The sequence below is a fragment of the Barbus barbus genome, assembly GCF_936440315.1.
Source record: "Barbus barbus genome assembly, chromosome: 5".
NCBI classification, from domain to species: Eukaryota; Metazoa; Chordata; class Actinopteri; order Cypriniformes; family Cyprinidae; genus Barbus; species Barbus barbus.
In genome coordinates this window covers 17,096,079-17,122,242 of record NC_136733.1, presented here as the reverse complement: position 1 = coordinate 17,122,242, position 26,164 = coordinate 17,096,079, and the positions used below count along the sequence as shown (strand labels likewise).

Below are 26,164 nucleotides of genomic sequence, written 5' to 3'. Positions count from 1 at the left end.
AATAATGATGATGACGTGCAACGCCAGTGCTATAAGTTATACGGACAAGCAAATATGTTGGCTCGTAAATGTTACATGTGCACTGTTGATGTCAAAATAACACTTTTTGGAGCGTACTGTACTTAATTTATACGTCACACTTATGGTGTAGTTATAGTAAAGCTAAAAGGAAAAAGCTTCAGGTGGCATTTAATGATGCATTAAGAATCCTGCTTAAGTTCCCAAGGTGGATGAGTTCAAGCCAATTGTTTGTATCTATAGTGATGCTCCTACTTTGCATGCTGTTTTAAGGAATTATATATAGTTTTGTGTGTCGATTAAGGGATTCAAGAAATACAATCATAATGGCCTTAAATGAACCCACATTAAGGTATTCTTCCTTGTTTTGGAAGCACTGGAATTCAAGCTTGTATGGGTCTGAAATAAATAAATAATAATAATAATAATCTATTTTTCTGCCCTTTTCTTTTACGTGTATTTATTCACCTGTAAATGAAACAGCACACAGCTAAAATAAAAATAAATAAGTAAATAAATAATAGAAGAATAAAGCACTCGTTTAGCTCAATTAATGAATCGGTTCTTCGAATCAACTGAATCAAGAACCGCTGAATCACTCTCAACCGCGCTATTAGCATTTCAGTAATTAGCAGACTTTTGAGTGGACACGCAACTAGCTTGGTGAAGACATAAATATTTATTTTTAAACCATTAAATGGGATTTGTTATATATTAAGAATTTATTTTGGCTGCATGCATTTTTGTTTGTTAACGTTATGTGACTTAACGTTATACTAGCTTAGTTACCTTCCTACCCAGAAATTATGAGCTGTTTATCTTTAGGGAAAAATACTTTTAACGTTACCTATTAAAATGATATCGTTTTACCTTCATTTCCGTTGGTTCAAAAACGTGAAAATATCTTTTCGAGTAAGCTCGCGAGACTGTGTTATTGAAATGTTTACGTTTTTGACCGAAATTGATAGTTATGTATTAAAACGTGGTTCTAATAAACTGAATTTAAATTTCTTTATGTATTACTTAGGCCCTATTTATGAATTTTTCTGAATTACCTCAGCAACAGGGACTCAACTGAGCTGTTAATGGAGATGGAAGACCCTTCAAATCCGAGTCTGTCTCTGCTCTCATCGTCCAAAAATGCGACCAACATCATACCACCACCATCAAACCTGCAAGACCCAGTCATAGAGTCAGAACTTTGGCCAGACACCATGACTGATTCAAGTAAGAAAAACAGCAAGTTTAATCTAGGTGCTCTTCGTATGTTGTGTTCAAACCAGCCTTTCTCATTTGAAACAGAAAGCAGAATGATTTCCACACCCTCCCCATCAGCCTCTGTCTGTCCTAAAGAAGAAGATGTTGAGTGTCTGACACCTGTGGGCTCAGGGAAGAGAACCAGAGTCTCTGTGAATAAGTGCCGTGTTTGTAGGAAAGAATTTAAAACAACCAGTGCACTTAAAACACACCTCTTGATCCACAGACAGGATGGGCCTCATTTCTGTGGCGTCTGTCAGAGAGCATTTAAACACCATCATCAGCTGTAAGTATCACACATGCTGTCATCTGAGTGATTCAGTTATGGTAACTGATTCTCCAGATCAGAGGTTTTCAAACAGGGATTCCCAGGGGCCACAAAGGAGTGCTAGCGGTCTGTCCAAAGAAAACAGAAAACAAGAAAAGAGTCAGGAAAAAAAGCATAATAAGGATAATTCACCCAAAAATTAAAATTGTATCAGACCCACCAGTTCTGTAGAAAGTAGAAATAATACGTAATAATGTAATTACAATAGAAACTACATAATCTCCAAATAATATTTTTCATATATTTATAATAGAAAGTTTCCTTTTAAATTTACAGGTGGGGGTCTCTTTCAAGAGTATGTTCATAATTGACCAGCTTAATCTGGCTAGAAACCATGTAAAAGACATGATAACAAATAGGTTTGTTGTATAACACACTACTGTCTGGAAATATTAATTTAGTACACTTTTAAATTAATCTTTTATTTCTAGATTTTTTTGACAAATATTAATATATTTCATTTTTTCCCTCACAAAATTCTTTTTTTAGTCACTTTTTATTATATAGATATTATTATACTGTAACTCCATGCAATGCAAAACAATACTGATTGGTCTGTAGTTTTCAACACCATCAAGTTTGTAAATTCGACAAAATAAAATAACATTACCTTGGTGACAAAAATTGATGTAGAATATATGAACCATAGGTTTATGTTTACAAGGAACAAAATGAAGATGTGCAAGATGTACAACATAGATCCAAAACACTCTCAAACTGGCCTCGAGTGAGGGGGCCATCCATTTTCGAGCCCTGCTTACTATGGCAACCAGTGTAAATTTACTGGATATTTCGTAATCTGTCTGAAAAAACTGCAAAAGTGCGGGCAGTTCAAATTGGAATTGCAGTGTGTCTAAAATTTCACATCTTATAACTGTCAATGTCATTGCCTTTTTTTCTTTGCAGCACTTCTCACATGATGACCCACCACAAAAGAAAGAGCTATAACTGCACTCAGTCTGGCTGCCACAAAACCTACGATGACAAAAACTCCCTAAAACATCACTGTGCCTCTCAACACAGAGTCCACCTCACATCTCCTTCCTCCTCCAGCCTCTCTTCCAACTATGACCTGCCGGCCTCAGCGTGGGAGCCAACGGTTAATCTAGCTGCATCCGACTACCTCTTTACCTCTCAACCAAAGCCTGTTGTGCTAAAGAATCCCAGTTTTTCTGGAAAACTCTTCGGTTTTTATGACACTGGAGATCTTGGGATGGGGCGCCATGCAGAAGATGCCCATTCCTCTCAGGGTAAACATTCAACATGTCAAGAAAGCTGGACTTTAGCATCTGCCAGTAAATCTTATAAGGTCGAAGAAAGCAGTAAGATGCTAAACTCCACCCAGTGGACTCTGGGTATCGAAGAAAATGAAGTGGTTTCACAGAACCCATTTGATGTCCTTGGTTTAAAAACCTGTCTTGATTTTCCTGAATCTTACCCAGAAGAGTCGAAAGAGATGCTGTCATTTCAGCCTAACAGAAAGGCACCAGCCAGCAGCGTGGGTTGCCCTGTGAGGCCACGAGCTTCGGTTTGCTCCAAACAGCATTGTCCCATACTGCTGAAACACAGTCTGATGGAGCCCAGACCTCCGAGCAAGTTAAAGCGACGGCACACCTTTTCCAATTTCAGTTATGCCACTGTATTATACCCTGAACCAACGAGTGATTCTGACTGTAATCTTGCCGATCCTGTACTTGATTCTCCTCCTGCAACATTGCCCAACAGTAGGAAGAGGAAGTCCTGCTCTAAGGACGTCTTGTCTGATGTTCCAACTCCTCCACTGCCTGTTCCTCAGCCCACTTGTCATAAGCGTTCACGACCACGCTCTTCCTACCTTGTCTCACCAAGTCAAGTGGCCCTTGCATCCTTCAGTACTTATCTCGGCAAACAGCTTTTACAAAAGGTACACTACATTGCACTTTTTCATATGTCATCATAATCAGCGTTTCGATAATCAGTGTTTTACATTTATGTAGAAGCCTGTTTTGAAATCAACAGGAGAGGAACAGAAACGCTGGTTGCAGGTTAGAAAATTATCACGCTGACTTGAGGGCAAATATGAGTCTATATAGTAGTTATATGTAACATTTTTGGACAATATAAAAAATGAGAAAAATAGATATCAAAAGATTTACTTTTTGATTTGAATGACTTTTTTCATCCTTGAAATCAGTTGTATAATTTGCTATTATTTTGTGATGTCCACAACTGCGTGAATCTTAACTATTGCAATCTAGTCTTTTATGGTGGTATTAAAGAGCTCTTTTGTCAGTTTTGAAGCTGCTAGTCACTAGAAAAGAGCACCATGAAAGTGAGTAATTCATGACAAAATTTCAATTTCTGGGAAACTATTCCTTTAAAGAGCTGCTTCCACTGTGGTATTTTATGTTTGCTAGCAGACCTTACACACGATCTTCACAAAGATATTCTGAATCAGCAGGTCTATGAAAAATCAGTTGAGTTTACTCTGGTTTGTTTCTCTGTAGAACATATAAAAGAACTGTTCGTAGAGCTCAGTCGCAGCCCTCATGTTTTCAGGAAGCTGTTGGAACAAAGAAGGAACATGATTCACAAGCATCCACCTCAACACTGGTGCTAACATTAACTGAAGTATTATTGTGACAAGCACAATACTTACATTGAAACTTAACTATTTTTTTGTTACATGATTATGGACAGAAGGGGGCTTCGGGACAAAAGTCCAAAGGGACAAACCTGTCCCCATTGATCATGCCTGTGTCTGTCCCAGTCTCTGCGACAAACGTTGTAGGCCCCCAAGCTTCCACACAGGTAATGTTGTAGTAGATCACAATATAATACCAATATACATTGGATATGCCAAGATGACTTGTCATTATTCAAAGTTTCTGTCTTCCCTAGGCCAAGAAGTCACAGACTCGTAAAGGTGCATCTAAGAGGTCTTGTCATCTTGACTCGTTAAACTGCCTCATCATCCCCAGTCCACCTCTGCCTCGTCTATCTTCTCCACAATGCACCGATAATAAGGAAAGCCAGGGTTTGCAGAGAAGCAGTGGCATAGGCATTTACCCTAGCCAGCTGCGCTCGCCAAACTATCTGGCAGACCACCCGCTGAGCCCTAGTTTTCATCCCCCACCATACACCCCTCAGCCTATGCTAAGCCCTCTCCGTTCTGGGACAGGCCTCTATTCTAAAAGCCTACCGCAACTTCAGCCATGCTCATCTCTACCCAGCATCTTTGGTGAGCACTAAACCCATGATTTCAGCTTTGACTCGATGTCCAACCTATATTTCCTGATCGATGCAGAGTTAATGTTTATACAGAATAAAGAAAAATAATGTAAATGCTTTTTATCGTAGCTCCAACTTCTTGCTAAATCATTTTAACTTTGAAACCCCACAGATGGTGTCTCCTTCCCGATCGACAACACAGCTATCAACATACAACCGTAAGTCTGTAATAAATTCATTTGTATTAAATTGGAAGTTTTTAATTAGTCCACCAAGTTAGACTGATTATTACAATTAGAATTTAGAATTAATTACCTAGATACAGATGATCATGCTTTTGTTTACATTTCTCTTATTTATAAGACTGTCCAGTTCCTTCTGTGTTATTGGCAGTTTCTTGTGTCATTTAGAAGGATAAACGTAGGTTCACGGTTTCAAGCAGAGATCCCCCCAGTGCGGGACATGCTGTACATGCTGTATGAAGAACACCCTGCTCAACTCGTCTGGACTCCTTGGAAAGATCTCTCTACCAACACAGAAACACAACAGAGGGGTAAACACACCAACACACACTCTTTACTCTCACAGTAAAAATCACCTGCCAGGGATCAAAAAATTACTGTTTATTACAAATTAAGGCCTAATGTTATAAATTATTAAAAAGTAAATTACTGAAATCTCCATAAGCATTTTATATAGTGAATATACATTTTTCTAGTTAAGCTACATTTTAAGCCATTGTCTGGGGTAGAAATTTTGAGAACAAAATATGTAAGATCCTTAAACAGTTTATAAATCCTTATAAAATCATAAACAGCTGAAAAACAATCATGGGGTTTTGATATTGTTGGGGAAAATCAGTTCCTGTGGAGTCAAAACGGTCTAGAACCACTGTTTAGACCACTGGATGTGCCCAGGTTTCGCAAAATTTAATCATCACACATTAAAATTTTACAACTTGTTGCCTTTTATTCTTTAAGCATGTGTAAAGGGTTAAAAATGATCACACTTGGTCCTTTCTGTGCTTCAGTCAAAGAGCTGTTAGATATGTGCTGTTCCAGTGTGCTACCAGGAGGAGGCACCAACATTGAATTCACCCTCCACTGCCTTCATGAAGTTCAAGGAAACATAATGGTGAGCTTATTCATCAAACTGAGTGTGTCATTTATAGATGTTTGTTTAATACAGCTCAGTTATTTAACTGTCAGGCAGCACTGGATTTACTCTTAATGAAAGGAGATTTTCGGACCTCCTGGCACCCTCTGAATGATTACCACTACACAGGTACAATCTCTTACTGCATATCCAAATACAAATACATAAAGCATTCATAAGTCCTTAATAAAGTTGATGTCACTCATTGTAATCGGCAGGGTCAGACGACTGGACAGCGCAAGAGATGAAAGTGTTCAAGAAAGTTCTGGTTGAACACGACAAAGACTTTCAACAGATTCAGAATGTGGTATGAAAGTTTAGAAAAAAGTTATTTCTAAATGAATTAGTTTTTTTTTTTTGTGGTAAGCGGTGTCCCTCACTCAATGTCAATCTATGGGACTTTTCCCATTTCACCATATACTGGTGGAAATTATACATTTAACAGGGTAGAATAAGAATTGCACAAATTTGATGTATTATTCATATCCATAATATAAATGATAATGGATGAATAACATACTGATGAGCAATACTTTGAGTTAGGGGGTTGTTTAAATCCCTATAGAATGCTGAAGGAATGAGTCCTAGAAACTTATTTTTTCATCATTTTTGATTAAACACCGGAAGAAAGGTATGTGGTTATTATATGCCTACAAAATTTGAGTCTCTAAATACTAAATTGATGTTTGATATGTAGTTGCAGACAAAATCAATATCCCAATGTGTGGAATATTACTATAACATGAAAAAGCTGAAAAAGTTCAAGCAATGTGTCCGAGCCACAAATAAAAAGGAAGAAGGTGGAGAGATCTCTGTAAGTTTCATTTCAGTGCATGGACACAAGATGGATTATTACATCTGAATATACATAATCTAAAAATATTAGTGATGAAATTTGTCTTCATGTACTGCTATTTTCCTAAAGGCATTCAAATACTCACAAGAGCACAAGCCGGAACTGATAAATGGGAACACAGGACAGAAGACAACTGCTCAGAGTGAGGTGTGTGCCAGGTTAGAGACATTATATCCTATTAAATATAACAGAACAGATTTCATTTTGTGAAATTAAGCTAAAAATAATACAGTAATGACTTTATCCTGTCACTCTTAGTAATATGTATTTTTAAGCCTTGTTATGGGATTTTTGTTCTAGCCATGTGTCAAAATGACACATTAAAATAAATTTGACCTTTAAATTCAGAGGTGGAAAGAGCCACAGTTCCCCCTCAGTGAGGATAGAAACTCCAGATGGTGGTTGGCAAGCAAGGACACAGGTCAGAGCAGAAGACTAAAGTGAACTCAATTCCAATCAGTATTTGATAAAAATCCTTTATGAAGTGCTGAAGTGTGTTTTAGACTACAGTGAATAATTAACTCATTGTCCAACGATTAATTTGGACCTGTTCCTCAGTCATAAATTTTATCCAAAATAAAGTTCATATCAAAAAAACTAGCCAACTTTTTTTTTTTTTTTACTGTTTATTTGTTGTTAAAATTTTGAGAAGTGCACAAGGCACTAAAGTTAATAGTATTTGATGTTTTTAAAATGTACCAGAATGATGAATTTAACATGAGAGTGTTTCATAAAAAAGGTTTCTTGGTTTTTATTTTCAATATTTGTTCAACTGTTTGACAAGTTTGGGTTCAAAATGTTCTCTCAGTTCAGATTTATGTCACTACTAATCATTACAAACCTACATAGTTTTACAATTCTACTGATTTTCCATTTATTCTCTACAATCCAGTTAACCTATAATAAGGTAATTCAATTGCAGTTTTACTGTCTTATGCCATTAAACAGTTGATGATGTCCATGTATAACACAATGTCAATGCATAACCTGTTGGCTGTTTTTGAAATCACTATAAGGTGTTTGGTTGTCTAAGCATTCCTTTGTTGTTGTAATAGAACAAATGTTTTACTAATATTGTTAAAAATGTTATACAAAATAAATGAGAACAGAAAAACACCATTTTCCATAGGTAATTCCCAGACTCCAAAATATTTCATAACACTTTAATCTGAACATGCTACCGATAGAATACATTGTACATTTCTACTGTTGCAAGTATGAAAAAGATAACTAACACCTCATTTGAATGTACATATCCCCCATAAATATAAAGGAGGTAGTGATATGTTGAAATGCATGAATGAGGTTGACAGTGGATTTCATGTAATGCCTACAACACTGTGTAAAGTAACAATAATATTGTAACACTAACAGTATATGCTGAATGAATACAACAGTTACTTTCTGGTCCGGAAATTTGATTTGCGGTGTTCCATAACAGAGTACGCAGAGATCAAGTTGTCCTGATATCTGCACAGCAGTGATTTCCTATGACCAAATCACAGCCGTGCTGATATTCAGAACTGCAGCATGATTGCTCATATTGTGAAATGCATCAGAGACAAGTTAAGAATTTAGTAAAACATTATCTACATTAGTCACAAGACAATGACTAAACGAATCCTCAGACCTCTTAGAGACCAAAGACTATATTAAATGAGTCACAAATTCCTTGTAAAAGGAATGTGTTATTTCAAAACCTATTTACATAGCAGTATAACTGTATTTATCGTAACCTTTGTGTCTAAAATAACTAGGTAACTAAAGGAGCTTATTGTGGGATGTGAAAACTGTTCAAAGGCGACCTTTAATTAAAACCTAAAATTATTTCAAACCTGTATGAATTTCTTTCTTCTGTTGAACATAAAAGAATATTTGAAGAATGTGGTTAACGAAACAGTTGTGGTCCCCATTGACTTCCATAGTATTTTTTCTATAGGGTGAGTAAATTGAGGATAAATGATGAGTTTATATTTTTGAGTGAAATATCCCTTTAACGTGACTTGTACATATTTACATAAACAGTGATCATGACTCTTCTTCGGACACACGAACCTTACTTTCATAGGATACTAGAGTCTGGTAAAGACTTTCTCTGCTTTGGTTTCCACTGACACTGTTCCACTGCTCAATTTCACGTGCAGAGGAGCCACCTTTCAGCAGATCCACATAGTCCGTGTTCTGATGAAGAAACAAAATGTGGTCAAGGTGTTTAGACCCCAGTGTGGCCCTTCTTTGGGTCACTGGGGACTCCCTAGGGGCAAAGGCCTGATTGGCGGACACAGACGTTGCAGGTATTGACAAGTATTTCCGTGCCAGTCTAGCCACAGCAGGAAAGCGATGCTCCTTGTTGCGCCACCATTGCAGGGGTGAGAGGCTCCGTCGGCAAAGTGGCTCTGCTATATAATTCTCCAGCTGCTGGTGAATCTCGGGCATTCGCTCAGTAGGATCCTCGCCCAGAAGAATATCGTACATGCTCTGGGGGAGAGGACTCATCCGTATGCGAGGCGTGAGCTGTAAATCTCCTCTCAGCGGCAAGGTCATACTGGTCCCACTAGAACGTCTTTTATGGTCATTGGCATTCTTGAAAGGTGATCCAACCTCAAGCGTGTTTTCATTGGCCTGTTCTGGAGACGATATGGCAACAGAGGGCTCGCTCGGCTGCAGCTCAACGCTGTCACCTTCCTCCGCTGATCTGACCGATTCTGGAGAATCTAAAGAAGCCATAGCAGGAATTGGCAAGGAATCGTCCAATCCAAAATCTGCTGGTTCTCCACGTTCATCCACAGTCTCTTCCACTTCCATTCTTTGTCTCCTTTCTCCATTCATTGCTTCATCACTTCTGAAAGCCTGAACAGATAGCAGCTCTTTCACTTTGTCGTGCAACTTGCTGCGGGCATGTGGGCTGAGGAACCGCAACTCTTTAAAACGCGGGTCCAGAAACGAGGACGATACAGCAGAGCAGTCCAAAAGAGCATCTTCATCACTCAGACTCCAGCGTTTGTCCATACCAGCACGAATTCTCTCCATAACTCCCCTCACCACTGGACAGGTGCACTCTGCAATTTTTTGTCCCAGGAGCCGAGACACTCCTTGCAGGCACGGCATTAGGGCTGAAATGGGTCCATTGATGTCCTCGCTCAAAAACGATGCAGCAATGCGAACCGTTTTCAGCACGGGAACCAGTTCATGTATAAGACGCCACTGGTGATCTGCCAGATTTGTTGCTACTTTTTGCTCCTCTAGGACAGAGCTTATTACCCACTTGAGCTCCAGCAGACTCTCACACATCTCAATGGCAGTGGTCCAGCGCCCTGGATCGTTCAAGACCAGGCTTGTGGACTCTTTATTAACAGCCTCTGCTTTCTGACTCAGTGCTGTAGAAGCATTCACATTGTGGTGGAAATGTAGGACGATGGCACGAGCATCTGCCAGAGCTTGTCTGACAGTCTCCACACAAAGTCCTTCCTGGACACAGAGTTTCAGGGCTTGTCCTGCACAAAGCAGTGGTGCCCATCCCTCTGGAAGATTACCCGGAGGAGGATGGCTGGGTCCAGCAAATTCTTGCTGATATTCCTGATCAATGGCCATATTCTCCTGCCCCCTGGACTCAGATCCACTGGGGGTGTCATGCACGACACAGAAAACGAAGTTCTCTGGAAGCTGGAACTCGGAGAGGACTGCTCTCAAAGTGTCCGCAAAGCTCGCTTGCCCTTTCTCAGAAGGGTTTCCTTTGAATTCTGCTATCGGTCGGGTCTCGAGCACACAACGAGCCAGGCGCCAGTGAGAGTCGACAAAATGCGCGCTGACTGTAAGGTAGTACTGACCGTCCCCATCAACCCCACACCCATCTACAGATCGCCAGTATTCGGTGCAGAGGGTCAGACAGTGAGAAGCTAGACTTGTCTGTAGATGCTGCTGAAGGCATTGCTTGAGGATGTGGTAGCGATGCCAAAGTAGACTGCCAAGCAGAGATGGAGAAGGCACGGTGTAGTTAGGCTCTAGGCAACTCAGTAAGAGCTTGAACCCCCTTTCTTCTACCACAGACAACGGCTGAAGGTCTCTGAAGACCATTTCCAAGATAAGATCGGTCAAAACCTCTGCTCGCTTGTTGCTGCAGGCCCTTGTGCCACTGCGGACGCTGTTGCCTCCAGCAGCGCAGCTCATCTCTCCTGCAGGAAAATTATACATTAGGCAGCCCAAATCTGTTTCTTGGTGTACAATGGCATTTGAACTGGAAGCACCGCTTCCTGCTGCACAATCAGGGACATATGTTGTCCGAGCAGGTTTGTTCTCCACCATCTCAGCTGGCAGTATTTCTTCCTGCTCTTCTTTGACAGTAACCGGTAGCACTGGTTGAAATGGAGCATTGCCTGTGGTGTTACATCTGTTACCATGTAAAGAGGTCTGAATGTGAGAATGCAATGCTGCAGGAGTGGGGATGCCTGCTTTGTTGTGAGGGGGAACTACTCCTTCCCGAATGCTGTGTTTGCGTCCTAAGTGTTCTCTCATGGAAGTAGTGCTGTTGTGAAAGGAAAGCTGCCTCTTACAGTGGTTGCACTCAACACGATGCAGACTTAACTGTGTGTAGTGGTTCCACACTTTTGACGTGCGGCGATCAGAAAATGGCAAAAAACGCTGCATTCTCCGACGAAGAATTTGACCGTTGTGACTTCCAGGATGCCTTTGAGGTGGGAGATCCATGTCTGTGGTGAAAGCGAAATGTTTTTTGAGTGCATGTCATTTAAATACAACATGATTACACAGGAACTTATGTAATTATGCAACTAGCACACTTACAGTTAAATTTACTTTGTAATGAAAAAGATGTAATAAAATCTTTAATCCTAAATCCTTAATGTGATGCATCTCAAGAGTTTTTGTAAAAACCTCTTGTACAAATATTTGTATTTGGATATATAACATTTAGATGTTTTTGCAGCTAAAATATAGCTTTCAATGTGCAGTTTGTTCTTAATACAAATACCTAAACTACTAGTCCACTATTTGTTTCGTCTCAGTTGTAGAACACTGTCACATAACCTAAATGCATCCAAAATGCAACACAGTGAAATGTTACAAAAGCGCAATTGTATGAGGGAAAGGTGAATTTTGATATTTTTGATTCTGTAACTTGACACTATTTCATAAGTTCATCACCTTTTGGCTTATTTGCCATTTATGTCAAAAGGTCCGGCAGTGTGTTAAATTATTTTAACAACAAATATACCATGCATGTAGTATCTTATGTTGTTATTATTAGTAGTACTTGATAAAACTGTTTAAGTAATAATTATACCAGAAAACGGTTGTAAATGTTGAATAAAATGAAGTATAGCATGTCACACAGCGGAACAATAAAAAAAAATGTTTTTTTTTTTTCGCGGGAATATTTAGAACAAATAATAAGATTTGTATTAAGAGACTAACTCCATGTCAGGTATAGCTCTCTCTTGCTCGTTACAAGAGCGTTTAGCTAGAGAACAATAACCATGCAATATGAAACTAATGAAACAATTTCGCTATTATTTACATCAAACGTCACTGGATGTTCTTCCGGGCGAGCAAAAGGGCCATTACGGTTTCATCCGCTTCCAGCTCGTGTGTTAACACAACAGTACACGCTTCCGCAATGCTAACTTATATAACTAATTTATTTTCTCGTCGAAAAACAAATAATACCTTACTAAGAACATATTTTAAAGATCTCAGAATTCCTGCACACCCTCCTCCGCTCGTTTGCGACCTGCACACTGGATGTGTTTGGCGCGGTGGCCGCTAAGGAACCGGAGTAAGTTACAGACAATCAAGCGAAACGGAAAATGTACACCAGTCGCGTTTATATACATCATAACTGCTCGACTCTGCTTGTGTATTTATAATATGTGAATTCTTACATAATTGTAAACAAGCAACCATTAAGTGATAACTACTAATAAGTAATAATGTAGAAACTACAGTTCGGTTATTTTGAAAACAAATATTTTGCGACAACCCCCAGAGTCTTAGAGAATTGACTTCCGTTTTCCGCATGGTGTGTCAATAAAACAAATAACTTCATTTCAGGCGAGGTGAATGGGATATTGCTTGGATATCATTCCCTACAGTCTGGCTCAAATTTAATCCGACCAAATGGATTATTCTGGAAAAGAAAAGGAGGCTATGGCCATCATGGCTGAGGCAGACAAGAAAATGAAAACGACACATTCGTTATTCGGATCGTTTTTTGGGTAAATCCATTAATGATGTTTTTTGCACCTCTGCAATATTGAATGTGCAAATCCTGAACATCACAATATAACAAAAATACTAGGTATCAAATAGAATTCGTTTGCAACAAGCAATGTTATATAATATAATATAAGCAATGTCAAATATAATTTGAATGAACAAATGTAACCTATAAGCAATGCTTTAGCAATTGCATTATTTGTATTACAATGTTTTTCGCCTTTAGCTGTCGTAAATCTACCAGAGTTTATTTTTCCAGATCGCACAAAAGTCAAATCAGTCAGTTAGCCGAGTAGCATCGCATTGCACGTCTAAAGCGTCACAATAAACAGAGTTGCGTGCGCTGAATGTAGCGCTTCCCTCTCGCCTTCATTCATATGCAACTCAAAACTAATGCGCACTGAGACGTATAGCTCCTTTTGCCTCGATTTAACACTTTTGAAACTCACCCATGCCTTCGTTGGGCTTTTCCGTGCATAGTCTCTCGCCTCCGTTGCTTACAGTGGGGATGTTGAGTCGATGTTTCACTCTGAGGTGTTTTATCATGTTAGCTGTATTTGAAGAGAACTTAAAGTTCGTCTTACACAGCCTGCAGTAAACAGTGGCATTGCTCTCATTTTTGATGTAGTACTTCCAGGCTACAGAGCAATATCGGGCCTGTGTTTTCGCACTGAATTCTGACTCCTCTTGCTTCATGTTGGCCATATCAGGTCTGGAAATACGTTGTGTGAGTGCAGACGAACGCTGCTAATAGCGCCTCCTATCGGTTTCAGTGAAATGAATGAACCTCCCCTTGCTTTTGTTCATTCTAGGAGTTCCCCCAAGGTCGAGGAGGCCTGTGACTTGTACGTGAGAGCTGCCAACATGTTCAAGATGGCAAAGAACTGGAATGGTAGGACACACAGCAACTTTTGCACCATAATATGAGGGTGTTCAACAAGCACGTGTCATTTGTATTGCTGCGTTGTTCCTCTGTTTAAGCTGCAGGAGATGCCTTCTGCAAAGCTGCTCAGCTGCATTTACAGGTGCAAAGCAAGCTCAACGCAGCCATAAACTTTCTTGATGCTGGCAATGCGTTCAAAAAGGCTGATCCTCAAGGTACTACTCACATTGTTACTTTTACATTATAAGCAATACAAATCTCTCAGTATGTAGTGTCTGTAATTCAAAATAAGTAATTCTGTTATGGCTCTTCTGCAACTTTTCTACACAGAGGCCATAAGCTGTTTCTGTCAGGCCATTGACATCTACACCGACATGGTGAGAAAAATTAAGTAGAATTCAACATAATACACTTTTCTGATTAGGGATTTTTCTTACAAATCTGTTTCCACAGGGACGTTTCAACATTGCAGCGAAACACCACATATCTATTGCTGAAATCTATGAATCTGAGTTACTGGACATAGATAAAGTAAGTGGGAAGAGATCTATTTATGTAAAGTTGCACATTTATCAATAAGTGGCTCAGATCAATATTAACAGTGGGAGTATAAAAATACACTACTTCTCAAACACTTGGGGTCAGTAAGATATGAAATTAATACTTTTATTCAGAATGGATGCATTAAATTGATCAAAATTAAAAGTAAAGATGTTTGTTAGAAAATATTTCTATTTCAAATAGGCTAAATGCTCTTGAGTTACTGTTCATCTCACAGTACTGGCAAAATTAGGGTTTCCAGAAAGCAGCACAACTGTTTTCAACATGGATAATAATACATGTTTCTTGAGCAGCAAATCAGCTTGATTTCTGAAGGACCATGTGATGCTGAAGACTGGAGTAGTGGCTGCTGAAAATTCAGCTTTGCAAATCACATTTTAAAATACTTTCAAATAGAAAAGTTATTTTACATTGTAGTAATGTTTGGTTTTTAAAAAGTTTCAATTTGAAAAGTACATTTTTTTAATGCATCTAGATGATACCATAATGACCAAAATAAAAGCTCCTTCTGAAAGAAAAACAATGTTAACTTGCTATTATTTTGCACAGAATACTTATGTTTATTTGTTTACAGGCCATTGCTCATTATGAACAGGCAGCGGATTATTACAAAGGGGAGGAGTCCACCAGGTACTCTTTATCAGAAATGTTGTAGAACAATTTAGGTTTGAGCACAAAAGCTGTGTTGTAATTAAAAGATTGAATGTAGTATTATAAAACTAAATGAACTCTCTCTCTCTCTTTAGTGCTGCCAACAAATGTCTTCTCAAAGTGGCAACCTATGCGGCTCAGATGGAGCAGTACCAGAAAGCCACTGAAATATTTGAGCAGGTCTGTGTTATTTGAGATTCTGTCGAAAACTTGTTCATTTGTCTCATTCATCCTTCACGTTGATTGGCATGTTGTCTGCTCAGATCGGGACTTACTCCATGGACACTACTTTGCTGAAGTATGGTGCTAAAGACCATTTCTTCAAAGCAGCTCTGTGTCACTTCTGTGTGGATATGCTCAACTGCAAGGTGACTGATTTACTCCCTTCCCAATCTGAAAACATTTGCAATGACTTGTATGTAACTTTCCGCTTTCTCTGCTTTCTCTTTATTTAACCCTTATTCTCTTCAATAGCTGGCTGTACAGAAGTATGAAGAAATGTATCCAGCCTTCTCAGATGCTAGAGAGTGCAAACTTCTTAAGGTTGGAGTCTTTCTTGCCAATACATTGTTACATAAAGTGTCTTCTATAGAACAGAATTGTGATCTCAGATTCATGGTCAACATCTATTGAGACTGAAGGTGGATGTATTGCACAAATCCGTATCTTTTAAGTTTGCATTGTCTCTATTTATTGTCTTATTGGTTTGTATTTTATACACTATCGAAAGGTTGTAGTTGGTAAGATTTTTTTTTAATGAAAAACAGTTATATTGTGAAATATTATTATAATGTAAAATAAATGTTTTCTATTTTAATGTATTTTAAAATTGATTTATTCCTGTGATGGCAAAGCTGAATTTCTTCAGTCTTCCACTACTTCAGAGTCTTCAGTCACATGATCCTTCAGAAATCATTCTAATGCTGATTTGCTGCTCGAAACATTTATTATTATCAATATTAAAAACAGTTGTGCTACTTAATATTTTTAATGTTATAGTTTTTTTAGTATTCTTTTTCAACAGATTTTTTGTAATAATGTGAGTCTTTATTGATACTTTTGATCAATGATTCCTTTCTGAATAAATGTATTAATTACTTTACATTAAAAATCTTACCAACCGCAAACTTTTGAACAGTAGTTCAGAGTCCTTGAACATTTTGTGAGACTTAAAGTAATCAGTCACAATTTCACACTAAACAGAAACTTCTTGATGCACATGAAGAGCAGAATATTGATGCATATGCTGATGCAGTAAGTTCTCTTAGTACACTGTTTCATAATTCACTGCACACTTTTTAACCGTGGTAGTTCATTCATGAATGACTCCATCTAATTTCTTTTATTTCATTAGGTAAGGGAATTTGACTCCATCACCAGGCTTGATCAGTGGCAGACCACAATGTTACTAAGAATCAAGAAGACCATTCAGGACGAGGAGAATGACCTTCGCTAATGTGAAGTCATGATTGCAAGCTCATTTCCCATTCTCCCTCTCACTTAACAGTGATTCCTTTCTTACCATGTTTATCATTTATTCATATATGTGAAAATGAAGGTCACATGCGCATTATGCACATCCCAAATCTTTAACTTTTTTCCCATAGAGCACTGTGACGTCTTCTAGAATGACACTGGGTAGAATTTATGTTACAAGCTATGACCACAACGTTCCTTTGTTGTAAATGCAACTCCTCGTAAATCTGATTATTTTATGTGTTCCCATTTGTGTTTATGCCTGTGCAGCTTCAGTAATTGCTTTATTTATTATTCTTTTATTAATGGTTGTAAACGATCATTTGATTTTCACTTGTTACTGACCAAGTCACAAGGCTTGTATGTGTCAATATCTATTAGTAGTATTTATTAGTGAAGATAATTCTAGATTTGTGCAAAAATTCTATAACTGTGATGATCAGCTTGAATCAGCTGAAACGCTACAAAATCTTCTTGGAGTAAATAATCAAGTAATTTTGTTCAGTTAGATCTTAAATGAAATTAACTTATTTAAAAAAACGCTTAAATTGAGTTTTTTGTACCAACACCCAAGGTGAGTGAATCTGCATGATGGTAATGTATTTCGCAGGACTGTAGGATGAGAGGATTTATCAGTCCTCTTTCCACTCGGTCTGAAGGTGGACTGGTTAATTGTGCAATTTGTTTATCAAATATAGTCAATTAAATACCTTAGGAACCAGCTTGGCATGAAAATGTTTTAGTTCTTCTTAAGCTAATATCAGCTGAATTTAATTTATTGATGTATTACAATAGGCTCATAATTAAAAGTCATACTGTTTGTTATCTAAAATCTAAAAATTAACTTGAATTAATAGGCTTCTTATTTACTAAGTTATTCATTTTTGCAATTCAGTGCTTTCCGTGTTGACAGTTTCATCTACATACATGTTTGAATGCTTATGACTAGTCATGAACCAACACAGGAACTTAAGCATGAAAAAAGCATGGCAGAATAAGCTTAATGTAACAAAAAAAAATAGAAGTGTAACACAAAGAATAATGTTTGGAGGCAAGCAGTGGAAGCATGCATTAATTCATCAAAACCTATGTTAAACTTATTTAAAAAGCTAATAAATTATTTGATTCCCTCCATATTTGTTGAGTATTCATATTTCAACGATGTGATGTGTGCATACATACAAAGACAGTGTTTAGATTGAAATGGATTGTTTAAGGAACTGCACATATAAAACTTTAAGCATCTGACCATCAACACACCTTCTGAAAGCAGGTTTAATTTTGTCTGTTTTAATCATCCTCCTCATCTTCCAGATCCTCTGTCTCATCCAGGGCTGCCGTCTGCTCCTCCAGGGCAGCTTTCAAAGCCTGCTCTTCCTCCACGCTGGGGTCCAGGGCCTCTGTGATTTCAGGCCCACTGGGGTACTCATTTTGGGGCGGTGGAAGAATGGTTGGGGTGTATGCTGCTCCGATATATTTCATCCCCCAACCAATGTATATGTTTCCAAACTTCCTGAGAGGGCGCAAAAGAATGCCTTGACTCCGCAAAAAAGCATCAGTTTGATAGAAATTGTTGGACAGACTGTACATTTTGACAAGCAAGGTTCTTACCTGCCACTAGCATAAGCATAAGCTCCAGGCCAGAGATTGGAGCGCACCACAGCGATGGAAAACTGAGGAATGATGTTAGAGGAGATCATGGAGCTCCAAGGTGGGGTGTCCGTAATCTCTGTGGACAGAACATATTCTGCATTAGAGTTCAACATTTAAACTGTGCTGGAGGTGTTTAATGTAAATGTTATGCAGTGTGACTGACTCGCATCCTCAGACAGAGGTGTCAGAAGAGGAGGCCCGACTTCTGGCTCCGGCTCATCAGGCTCCTCCTCCTTCTCTTCCTCCTCGGCATCTTCATCCACGTCATCCGCAGACTTCTTAGTTATGTTTACCCACACACAGCGGCCCTAACATTCACACATGTACAGTACCGTGCACATTTTTTCAACAAAAAAAAAAAGTTTATTCGTATTTTTTGCTTTAGGAAATCAGAAGTGATAGTCCACCCAAAAATGAAACTTCTGCCATTATTTACTCACCCTCATATCATTCCAAACCTGTATGACTTTTCTTTGTTGATATTTTTAGGAATGTTGTAAACAAACAGTTTTGGTTCCCATTAACTTTATTATGATGACAAAAATACAGTGGATGCCAATGGGGATCAAAACTGTTTGGTTACCAACATTTTTGAAAATATCTTGTTTTGTGTTCCACAGAAGAAAGTCAGTCATACAGGTTTGGAATGACATGAGGGTGAGTAAATAATGGAAGAATTAAAATTTTCGGTGGACAGTTACTTTAAATTTAAAAAAAAAATTTGTATGCTCAAGAGTCTGACAACAGACGTATGATCCACACAGACATTTTAAAGCATTTTAATTCCCAGCAGGCTGTCTGTTTCTTACCTGTGTAAGTATGTGCTGTATATGATGGACCCATAGATTCAGAGACTCAGCCATCTCACTTACATGGATGCCCTCAAAATTAGGATTCTCCTCAAAGCTATCTCGCAGTCCATCATCCTCACCTTCATCCTCCCCAAACTGATAGAATCCCAGAGGACTGACATGCGTACCCGCTGAGATCCGTGCGATCTGGGCACGCAGGTAGTTGGTCTCATTGCCAGGAAAGGGAGGATAACTAAAAACAGGAGCATCGAGCCTGCCTGTGAAGAACCTGCGGATCTGCCGTGCGACTGTAATCTGAGCCGGGGTGACCATCGGCAGTCTGACCCACGGCATGCCGGGCTCTTGACACACAAAATAAGTGTATTTGTTGACACCGGTGTGATTTTCTTCCTTTGGCACTGGCGGAGGTGGCTTGTACATCGATTTGGGGGGAGGATCAGCCTGCAAGTACAGTGCAATCATTTTTGTGAAGTTTGAACGCACATCTGTATTCATATTTTTTCCCTTTAAGATGCAGTCACTTTTACCATTATTTGGCAAAATTTTGTGGATGAAATACTGTCATTTCAATAGGGTTTCGCATGAGGAATAAGAAGTTCCCCTCACAAATCTTGCTCATGTTCAAGTTTGTCATGTGAATTCAATGCAAAACTTTGCAAGCAAAAAGACTTTTCGCTTTCAAACCAAGCTGCTTTCTGTTGTTTAACCTGTTAACCCGCATCGGCCCGCGGGCGGGCCGGAAGGGCGTGGTCGGGCGTGGTCGGACTTTTTATTACCTTTGTTTTAGAACAATATTCAATCAATTATCATTAACTATATATCATTTGAAAGCTAAAACACTCAAGATTAACGATGTGAGCTTGTTTTTGAAATCAATACACCAGAGAGGAAAGGGTTAACAGAAATGCTGAAAGACCGGCCATTTAAAATGAACAAAGCGAACCGCAGTACTCACGTTTGATCGCCAATAGCGCTGGTCAGCTCAGACTATTCCAAGACACACCAGCATACATTTCAAGAGAAGGGTCCACTCTTCAAAATGCATCCACTTTTTAATCCAAAACAACGAAAAAATAGGGGAAAACACGATAGATCCTCCTTTGTTTACATAAGCGATTCGAGTTATAGGTATCGATAGCGTCCATTTTCCAATAAATATCGATTATAATTCGTATTCCAGCTTTGAAACGCCATCTATTTCCAGCAGAATCGTCTCTTCCGAGTAAGAATAGCCCTCCCTCGTCTCTCTCCTTCAATCGCAGGAGCTGTTATAACCCGGGACAGTAAGCGCGTCCGTGAATGGGTCAGCGAGGTGTCAATCCGGACACATCACAATAGGGGTGTTTGAACCCAGCCAATGCCTCGCCAGCACAGTTTTGATGGATGGAAGTGTTAGCCAACCACAAGGACGTTTAAAGTGATTGACAGTTTGAATAGTTTACGTAAGATTGTTTAGAGAATAGCTCGGCGTATTGTCCGTGTGTTTTCGTGCGCTCTCGGGTTACGCATGAAGCGTACAGATAATGGCGTCGCAGCGCTACACAGACTGGCTATCAGCGAACAGATGTTGTCCAAAGCTCACATCTGAATCTCTCCATCGTGGATCTTCGACTTGAGAAGTGTTTCTGTGGCGTTTGGTGGTGTTTTGGAGGACGTGGGGAGAAAAATGGCTAATTTAGTAGCCGAATACGCGCTGAGATCGCTGGGAAGCGTGGATAGCATTAGCACGTAAGTGTCTCCACCCTCCTCTTGAATGTTTATGTGTCTTTATCATGTATTTGCAGCTTTTGTTTCATGTTAGCTGTTTTAGATTCTAAAAATGACAACGGAGAGGGATAATATGAGGGGATTACATGAGTTTTGTTCGTGTGGGTGGGTGGGTGTGTTTGTTTGTGGGTATGTCCCGGTTATTGTGTGTGTGTGCGTGCGCGCGCGTGTGTGTGTGTGTGTGTACAAAATGTAAACAGTGTTGCAAGTTTGATTTGTTTTGCTTACACACTTTCTCACTCTTTTTCTCTCACTCTTCCCTGTCTTTTCAGAGGTCTGGTGAATCCAGATGGTCAGAAAAAAAACCATTTTAGTGGCTGCTAGAGCGTCTTCCTCCACTGTAAATACTGTAAATAGTTTTTTTTTATTATTATTTAGTAATATTAGTAATAGTAATCTATTACTATATTAGTAAAATAGTAATATTCATAATATTCACCATATAAAATAAATAAAAAATACAAATGTTGTAAAAACAATGTATTTTGCATGTTTTGTGTTTTCACTAGTTCAAAAATGATCAAATCTGTTTTGGTTCACTGTTTTCATTATTGGAATTGTTCAGAATAAAGACTGTTTAGTTATGTTCAAATTCTGAAATAGTTTTGTGTTTTTTTGTGGTTTCATTGGTAGAGCAGTTCTGAATTGATATACATATGTAGTATGCAGTGTCTTATGGAGTCTCTAAATAGCATTTTTGAAAGGATTCCTAGACTTTTCTTGAAATAAAATATCCAAATGACTTTTCCAAAGCTTTTCTTGAAATGAAATACCATAAAGATGTACTTTCTGTAAGTCTTTACCTATAAAAAATTTATTATTTCATATTTTATTTCAGGAAATATTTAGGCGTTTTTTTTCAAAAATGCCATTTGTAGACTAACCAAATGACTAAATGAGTCAGCACTACAAATGCTGTTCAGAAATAGTTTTTTATTGTGTGTTTTGGTGGGCAGAGCAGTTCTGAATTGATATACATATATGTATTATGTAGTTTTGACTCATTTGGACATTTGTTTACAAAGTGTCTATTTGGGGTCTCCAAATGGCTTTTTTGAAAGGACGCCTAGATTTTTTTTAAATAAAAGCTTACAGAAACTACATTTTTGGGAGTATCATCCTCAAATTTGAATCAAAACATGGTCAGATGTTCAGCTTTATCTTTATGGTGTTTTCAGGCCTTTGGCATGAAAGTCTCATCCATTTTTCCCTTAGTGAGCTTCATTAAAACATATCGCGAGTCAATTTCATGTATATTTTACCTTGTTTTACTCTATTGCTATACTAATTTTGAGTTATTATGACTCTAGAGTAACAAAGGATCAAGTGTCTAGTTTCAAACAACACCAGATTTTTAAATATAGACCTTAGGGTTCAAGAGCTACAGACATTTTTATTTGGTTATATCGTTTTTTACAAAATGCTCAAAAATAGGGGCGCAGGGTAACAGGTTAACTCTGCAAATTCCTGTAAAGCTAAATCTGCATAGGGAAATCTTTCACCCTCATGTGAAACTCCAGATCGGACAGATTCCTATTGAAATCAGAACAGCAGCAGAAATGTATCGAGCAACAGTAAATGTGACTGCACCTTTACTCCAAAAAAGTATGATATTTAAAGCAGATTTGTTCTTCAGTTTCTATTTTGTGACTTACAGCTTCCACAAACTCCGTTTCATCCTTGTCCTCTTCCTCCCTCTCCTCATCCTCATGTGTCTGTTCTGTCTCCTCCTCCTCTCCTTCACCTTCTCTGAATTCCCCCTCAGCCACCAGGTAGTTGCCCTGTGTGCCGAAGATCTTGCCCCAGAATCGACAGCGCAGGAGACACTGCGAGTCCACCAGCTGTTTCAAAGCCAGAAAGACTCTCTGCATCTCCTCTCTCCCCAGACCCACACCAGCTTGCTCAAAGAAGAACGCAAGTTCTGCAACATTCGGTAAAGGAGACTCCACCTGGAAATGATACAGAACACTGTATTACAGAAACTGTTGTATTGTACTAAACTGCCCATAGGAGCCACTACAACACTGGCCATCTACAGTTGTCCTGAATTAAAAGTATTTGAACCTTAAAGAGATAGTCCACCCAAATATCTTTTACTCACCCTCATGTTGTTCCAAACCCTTAAGACATTTGTCACTCTTTGAAACATACAATATTTTTTATGAAACTTGAGTGCTCTCTGTCTCTCCATTGAACGTCCGGGTAACCAAAACTTATAAGATCCAACATACAGTGTCATAAATTGAATCCATATGAACTGAGCAGTTTAATTCAAGTCTTGTAAGGAGATGTGATTGCTCTATGATTAACAGATTTAATTTACAATGAAACAATGATCAACACACCTACATAGAGCACATCACATTTTGTAAACACAGATGCTCAAAGTTTCCATATTTACCATATGTGATGCACTCTATGCATGTGTTTATATGTGATGAATAGAAGCCTGAATTAAATCAATTCATCATGTAAAGAAACTGTATCTCTTCACAAAACTTGGATTAAAGCACTCAGTTCATATGGATTCATTTATGACCTTTTTGGATCTTCTAATTTTTGGTTACCTGGACTTTCAATGGAGGGACAGAAATCTCTCGGATTTCATTAAAATATCTTAATTTGTGTTTTAAAGAATGACCAGAGTCTTAAGGAGATGGAACGATATGAGAGTGAGTAAATTATGACAGAATTTTCATTTTTGGATGAACCATCCCTCACTCCAATATCTCTGAATATGATAGCATTAGATAAAGAAACATCAAAACAAGTTGCATTTGTTGTAAAGAAAGATAGCACAAGCACGCATTCAAGTATTTCACACACACACAAAGGAATGTTGAAAAATAAAAACATTACATGGAGCCCCAGGAGCAGGACGAACATACTCTCTTACCAAATCTTCCTCGTGATCACCTTCATCACAGGCCGCGCGCGTAAAGAGATTCTTCTGTTGCTCGACCAGTAACAGAGCTGCGGAGGAGGACGGACTGTCTCGCAAGGTGTCCTGCTTCTCCTGAAGGATACTTCCTTTCAGCTCGCGACTCATGTCCTCTATCACATCAACTGCGTTCTCCGGAAGCTCATCCATAACTTTGGTTAACAGTCGCACGAGGTGGTCATAGCTGAACGAAGAAGTTCAAGTGCATTAGAAATCAGCACATTTCAGCCATGACCATTTTTTGCTAAACATTACTGCTATTGGATGGAGCCCTTGTACGACATTGTCACAATGTTTGTAACGTTAACCAATTTAGGAAACGTTTTGTACATTTTTCCTCCAAACTTAAGCAATATCCTTATATTTTTACAATAGCTTTTGTAAACAATAGCGAACACAATAAAACCAGACTGGGCTAACGTTACATCAAGGCAAGCGTCAAAAGAACGAACCTAGATTTAATGCATTAACTGTGCAAAAATAAATGCAAGTTCGGGGAATGTTGTCACAGGGTTTTCCAAGTGTTAATAAACAGCATGTTCCCACTGTGGCAACTCGCATATATCATCATAACTTTTGATTTGTAATGTGTTTTCGAGCTTGTACATGTTCATTGTCTTCCAATAAATGTCCTATATATGACCAGTTAAGATATATAACTGTACTTTAATAATAACTTAAAAATTAATACTCTATGAAGCTAATGTGATGTACTTACAGGTTGAGGTTTGTTTTTGAGCTGTTCTTCATCATGAAAGCTTTAAAACGCGCCGCAGCCTGCAGTCTCTCATTGTTCACCGCTTCCTCGGTCATCTCCATTCTGTCGCCGAATAATTCAATTTGTATATTTTTTCAGCCTTTATTCTTATGGCAAATTATCAAACCGGTTTAGCAAAGACATCAGAGCATTTCCCGCAGCTCACTTCCGTTGCTATGGACTCAGCGGTGTAACTACAACAAACTTGTTGCCTGTCAGCTTCTTTAAGGTCCTCACTGCAGAACACAAGATCCAGGGGGCGTGGTTGATCTAGATCCAACTCCTCCCACCTTACATATACCTGAACCAACCCGTCTCCACCCCCTGATCCCTAAACCCACCCCCTACATGTAGAGGGTGGGTTTAGGGACTCACCCTCTACAACCCCGCCCCCTGGATCTTTGTTCTGCAATGAGGGGCTACTGGAATGCCAGGGGGTAAAAAGTACTCAAAAAATTATACTCAAGTGAAAGTACAGAGACTCAGTGAAAATTTTGCTCAATTAAAATACAAGTATCTGGTCAAAAACATCCTTGAGTAAAAGGGGAAAAGTACAACTTTAAATTCAAGTATTAAACTCAAGTATTAAAAAAGTAGAAGTAACCTGGCAAAAAATAAGGAGATTTGTTTCATCATATTGAACCATCTTCTCAATGCAAAATGAAATTGCTTATAAATGAACTGCATAAAATGTTTTGACAAGGTTTGATTAAAGGGGGAAAACAAAATGCAATGACAAGGGCAAACACGTCTGTCTGCAACAACAACTAAAATGCAGCTCAGTGGAGCACAAGAAGAAATCCATACTTTCACACCTTACTTAAAGGAACTCCCCGAGAGTTAAACAGTTGAGTTTTACTGCTTTTGAATCCATCCAGCCGATCTCCAGGTCTAGCGGTAGCACTTTTAGCATAGCTTAGCATAGATCATTAATCTGATTAGACCGTTAGCATGCGCTCAAAAATGACCAGAGTTTCGATATTTTTCCTTTTTTTTTTTTTTTTTTGCTTTAATCCCTGCAACTTTCTTTCTTTAGATGAACACAAACTAGTTTTAGAAAAAAATAATCTTTCTGCATAATGCAAGTATATGGCAAAAACTACACAAAGTGAAGACAAGTGAAGTGACATTCAGCCAAGCATGGTGTGCAACCTTTGGATTACAAGTCCGACTCTCTAACCATTAGGCCACGACAGTAACCCATATAACCCCTACTGATTTCTTCTGAAGTGGAACAATAGGCATACAAACATACAAATACTATTTTATTTTATTACTTTACCGTTGTGTTCACTTTGTGTGGTTTTTGAAGCGGTCCCGTACACTTGCATGATATGCACAAAAATCTTTGTGTTGATCTGAAGAAAGTAATAAACATCTGGGATGGTATGAGGGTGAGTAAATGAGAGAATTTTCATTTTTGGGTGGAGTATCCCTTTAATGAGCCAGATGTGATGCAGAGGCCAGAAATATATTCCACACAGAATATAAGAAACAGAGTTGAATTAAAGATGAGTGAAGTGACATGTGGCCAAGTATGGTGACCCATACTCGGAATTTGTGCTCTGCATTTAACCCATCCAAGTGCACACACACACTGTGAACACA

At 38.6% G+C, this 26,164-nt stretch overlaps 4 protein-coding genes across 16 annotated transcripts; 2 read left to right on the top strand and 2 right to left on the bottom strand.

Annotated features, from left to right (window-relative positions):
- The first annotated feature begins 581 nt into the window (after nucleotides 1-581).
- Nucleotides 582-8,655, top strand: LOC306869348 (uncharacterized protein). Of its 10 annotated transcripts, none has more exons than XM_079416081.1 (14): nucleotides 582-681; nucleotides 1,079-1,245; nucleotides 1,321-1,561; nucleotides 2,510-3,506; nucleotides 4,283-4,393; nucleotides 4,484-4,823; nucleotides 4,986-5,031; nucleotides 5,224-5,366; nucleotides 5,844-5,947; nucleotides 6,022-6,097; nucleotides 6,187-6,275; nucleotides 6,666-6,782; nucleotides 6,894-6,971; nucleotides 7,173-8,655. In XM_079416081.1, the coding sequence occupies exons 2-14, from the start codon at nucleotides 1,104-1,106 to the stop codon at nucleotides 7,266-7,268; spliced, it is 2,580 nt and encodes an 859-aa protein (XP_079272207.1). In that variant the 5' UTR covers nucleotides 582-681; nucleotides 1,079-1,103; the 3' UTR covers nucleotides 7,269-8,655. The 10 variants fall into 10 exon arrangements, with proteins under 10 accessions (XP_079272207.1, XP_079272203.1, XP_079272210.1 ...); XM_079416077.1 differs by having other exon boundaries at nucleotides 6,894-6,982; XM_079416084.1 differs by having other exon boundaries at nucleotides 6,894-6,982; nucleotides 7,125-8,655.
- LOC306869347 (E3 SUMO-protein ligase ZBED1-like) lies at nucleotides 7,463-13,763 on the bottom strand. Of its 4 annotated transcripts, none has more exons than XM_079416073.1 (2): nucleotides 13,505-13,763; nucleotides 7,463-11,530 (listed from the first exon to the last, which is right to left on the bottom strand). In XM_079416073.1, exons 1-2 carry the CDS (start codon nucleotides 13,758-13,760, stop codon nucleotides 8,853-8,855), a joined length of 2,934 nt encoding a protein of 977 aa, XP_079272199.1. In that variant the 5' UTR covers nucleotides 13,761-13,763; the 3' UTR covers nucleotides 7,463-8,852. The 4 variants fall into 4 exon arrangements, with proteins under 4 accessions (XP_079272199.1, XP_079272202.1, XP_079272200.1 ...); XM_079416076.1 differs by lacking the exon at nucleotides 13,505-13,763 and adding an exon at nucleotides 12,512-12,591 and having other exon boundaries at nucleotides 7,464-11,530; XM_079416074.1 differs by lacking the exon at nucleotides 13,505-13,763 and adding an exon at nucleotides 12,358-12,604 and having other exon boundaries at nucleotides 7,554-11,530.
- Nucleotides 12,847-18,626, top strand: LOC306869350 (alpha-soluble NSF attachment protein-like). The gene is made up of 11 exons (XM_079416088.1): nucleotides 12,847-13,054; nucleotides 13,868-13,947; nucleotides 14,037-14,153; nucleotides 14,269-14,315; nucleotides 14,392-14,469; nucleotides 15,074-15,129; nucleotides 15,246-15,330; nucleotides 15,414-15,518; nucleotides 15,625-15,693; nucleotides 16,354-16,404; nucleotides 16,505-18,626. Exons 1-11 carry the CDS (start codon nucleotides 12,957-12,959, stop codon nucleotides 16,604-16,606), a joined length of 888 nt encoding a protein of 295 aa, XP_079272214.1. The 5' UTR covers nucleotides 12,847-12,956; the 3' UTR covers nucleotides 16,607-18,626.
- Nucleotides 17,732-25,481, bottom strand: LOC306869349 (radial spoke head protein 4 homolog A-like). The gene is made up of 8 exons (XM_079416087.1): nucleotides 25,372-25,481; nucleotides 24,518-24,619; nucleotides 23,755-23,983; nucleotides 22,514-22,807; nucleotides 19,089-19,532; nucleotides 18,443-18,587; nucleotides 18,238-18,355; nucleotides 17,732-18,139 (listed from the first exon to the last, which is right to left on the bottom strand). The coding sequence occupies exons 2-8, from the start codon at nucleotides 24,616-24,618 to the stop codon at nucleotides 17,917-17,919; spliced, it is 1,554 nt and encodes a 517-aa protein (XP_079272213.1). The 5' UTR covers nucleotide 24,619; nucleotides 25,372-25,481; the 3' UTR covers nucleotides 17,732-17,916.
- Nucleotides 25,482-26,164: the final 683 nt, after the last annotated feature.

Coding starts and splice junctions, on each gene's coding strand:
- LOC306869348 (XM_079416077.1), top strand. CDS start 1,104: ATGGAGATGGAAGACCCTTCAAATCCGAGTCTGTCTCTGCTCTCATCG. Junction 4,394..4,483: donor GCCCCCAAGCTTCCACACAG/GTAATGTTGTAG, acceptor TGTCTTCCCTAG/GCCAAGAAGTCACAGACTCG. Junction 4,824..4,985: donor ATCTCTACCCAGCATCTTTG/GTGAGCACTAAA, acceptor GAAACCCCACAG/ATGGTGTCTCCTTCCCGATC.
- LOC306869350 (XM_079416088.1), top strand. CDS start 12,957: ATGGATTATTCTGGAAAAGAAAAGGAGGCTATGGCCATCATGGCTGAG. Junction 13,948..14,036: donor GATGGCAAAGAACTGGAATG/GTAGGACACACA, acceptor CCTCTGTTTAAG/CTGCAGGAGATGCCTTCTGC. Junction 16,405..16,504: donor TTGATGCATATGCTGATGCA/GTAAGTTCTCTT, acceptor TTATTTCATTAG/GTAAGGGAATTTGACTCCAT.
- LOC306869347 (XM_079416073.1), bottom strand. CDS start 13,760: ATGGCCAACATGAAGCAAGAGGAGTCAGAATTCAGTGCGAAAACACAG. Junction 11,531..13,504: donor AAAGCCCAACGAAGGCATGG/GTGAGTTTCAAA, acceptor CTTTCACCACAG/ACATGGATCTCCCACCTCAA.
- LOC306869349 (XM_079416087.1), bottom strand. CDS start 24,618: ATGGAGATGACCGAGGAAGCGGTGAACAATGAGAGACTGCAGGCTGCG. Junction 22,808..23,754: donor GTGATCACGAGGAAGATTTG/GTAAGAGAGTAT, acceptor TATCATTTCCAG/GTGGAGTCTCCTTTACCGAA. Junction 18,356..18,442: donor ACCTCTGTCTGAGGATGCGA/GTCAGTCACACT, acceptor TTCTGTCCACAG/AGATTACGGACACCCCACCT.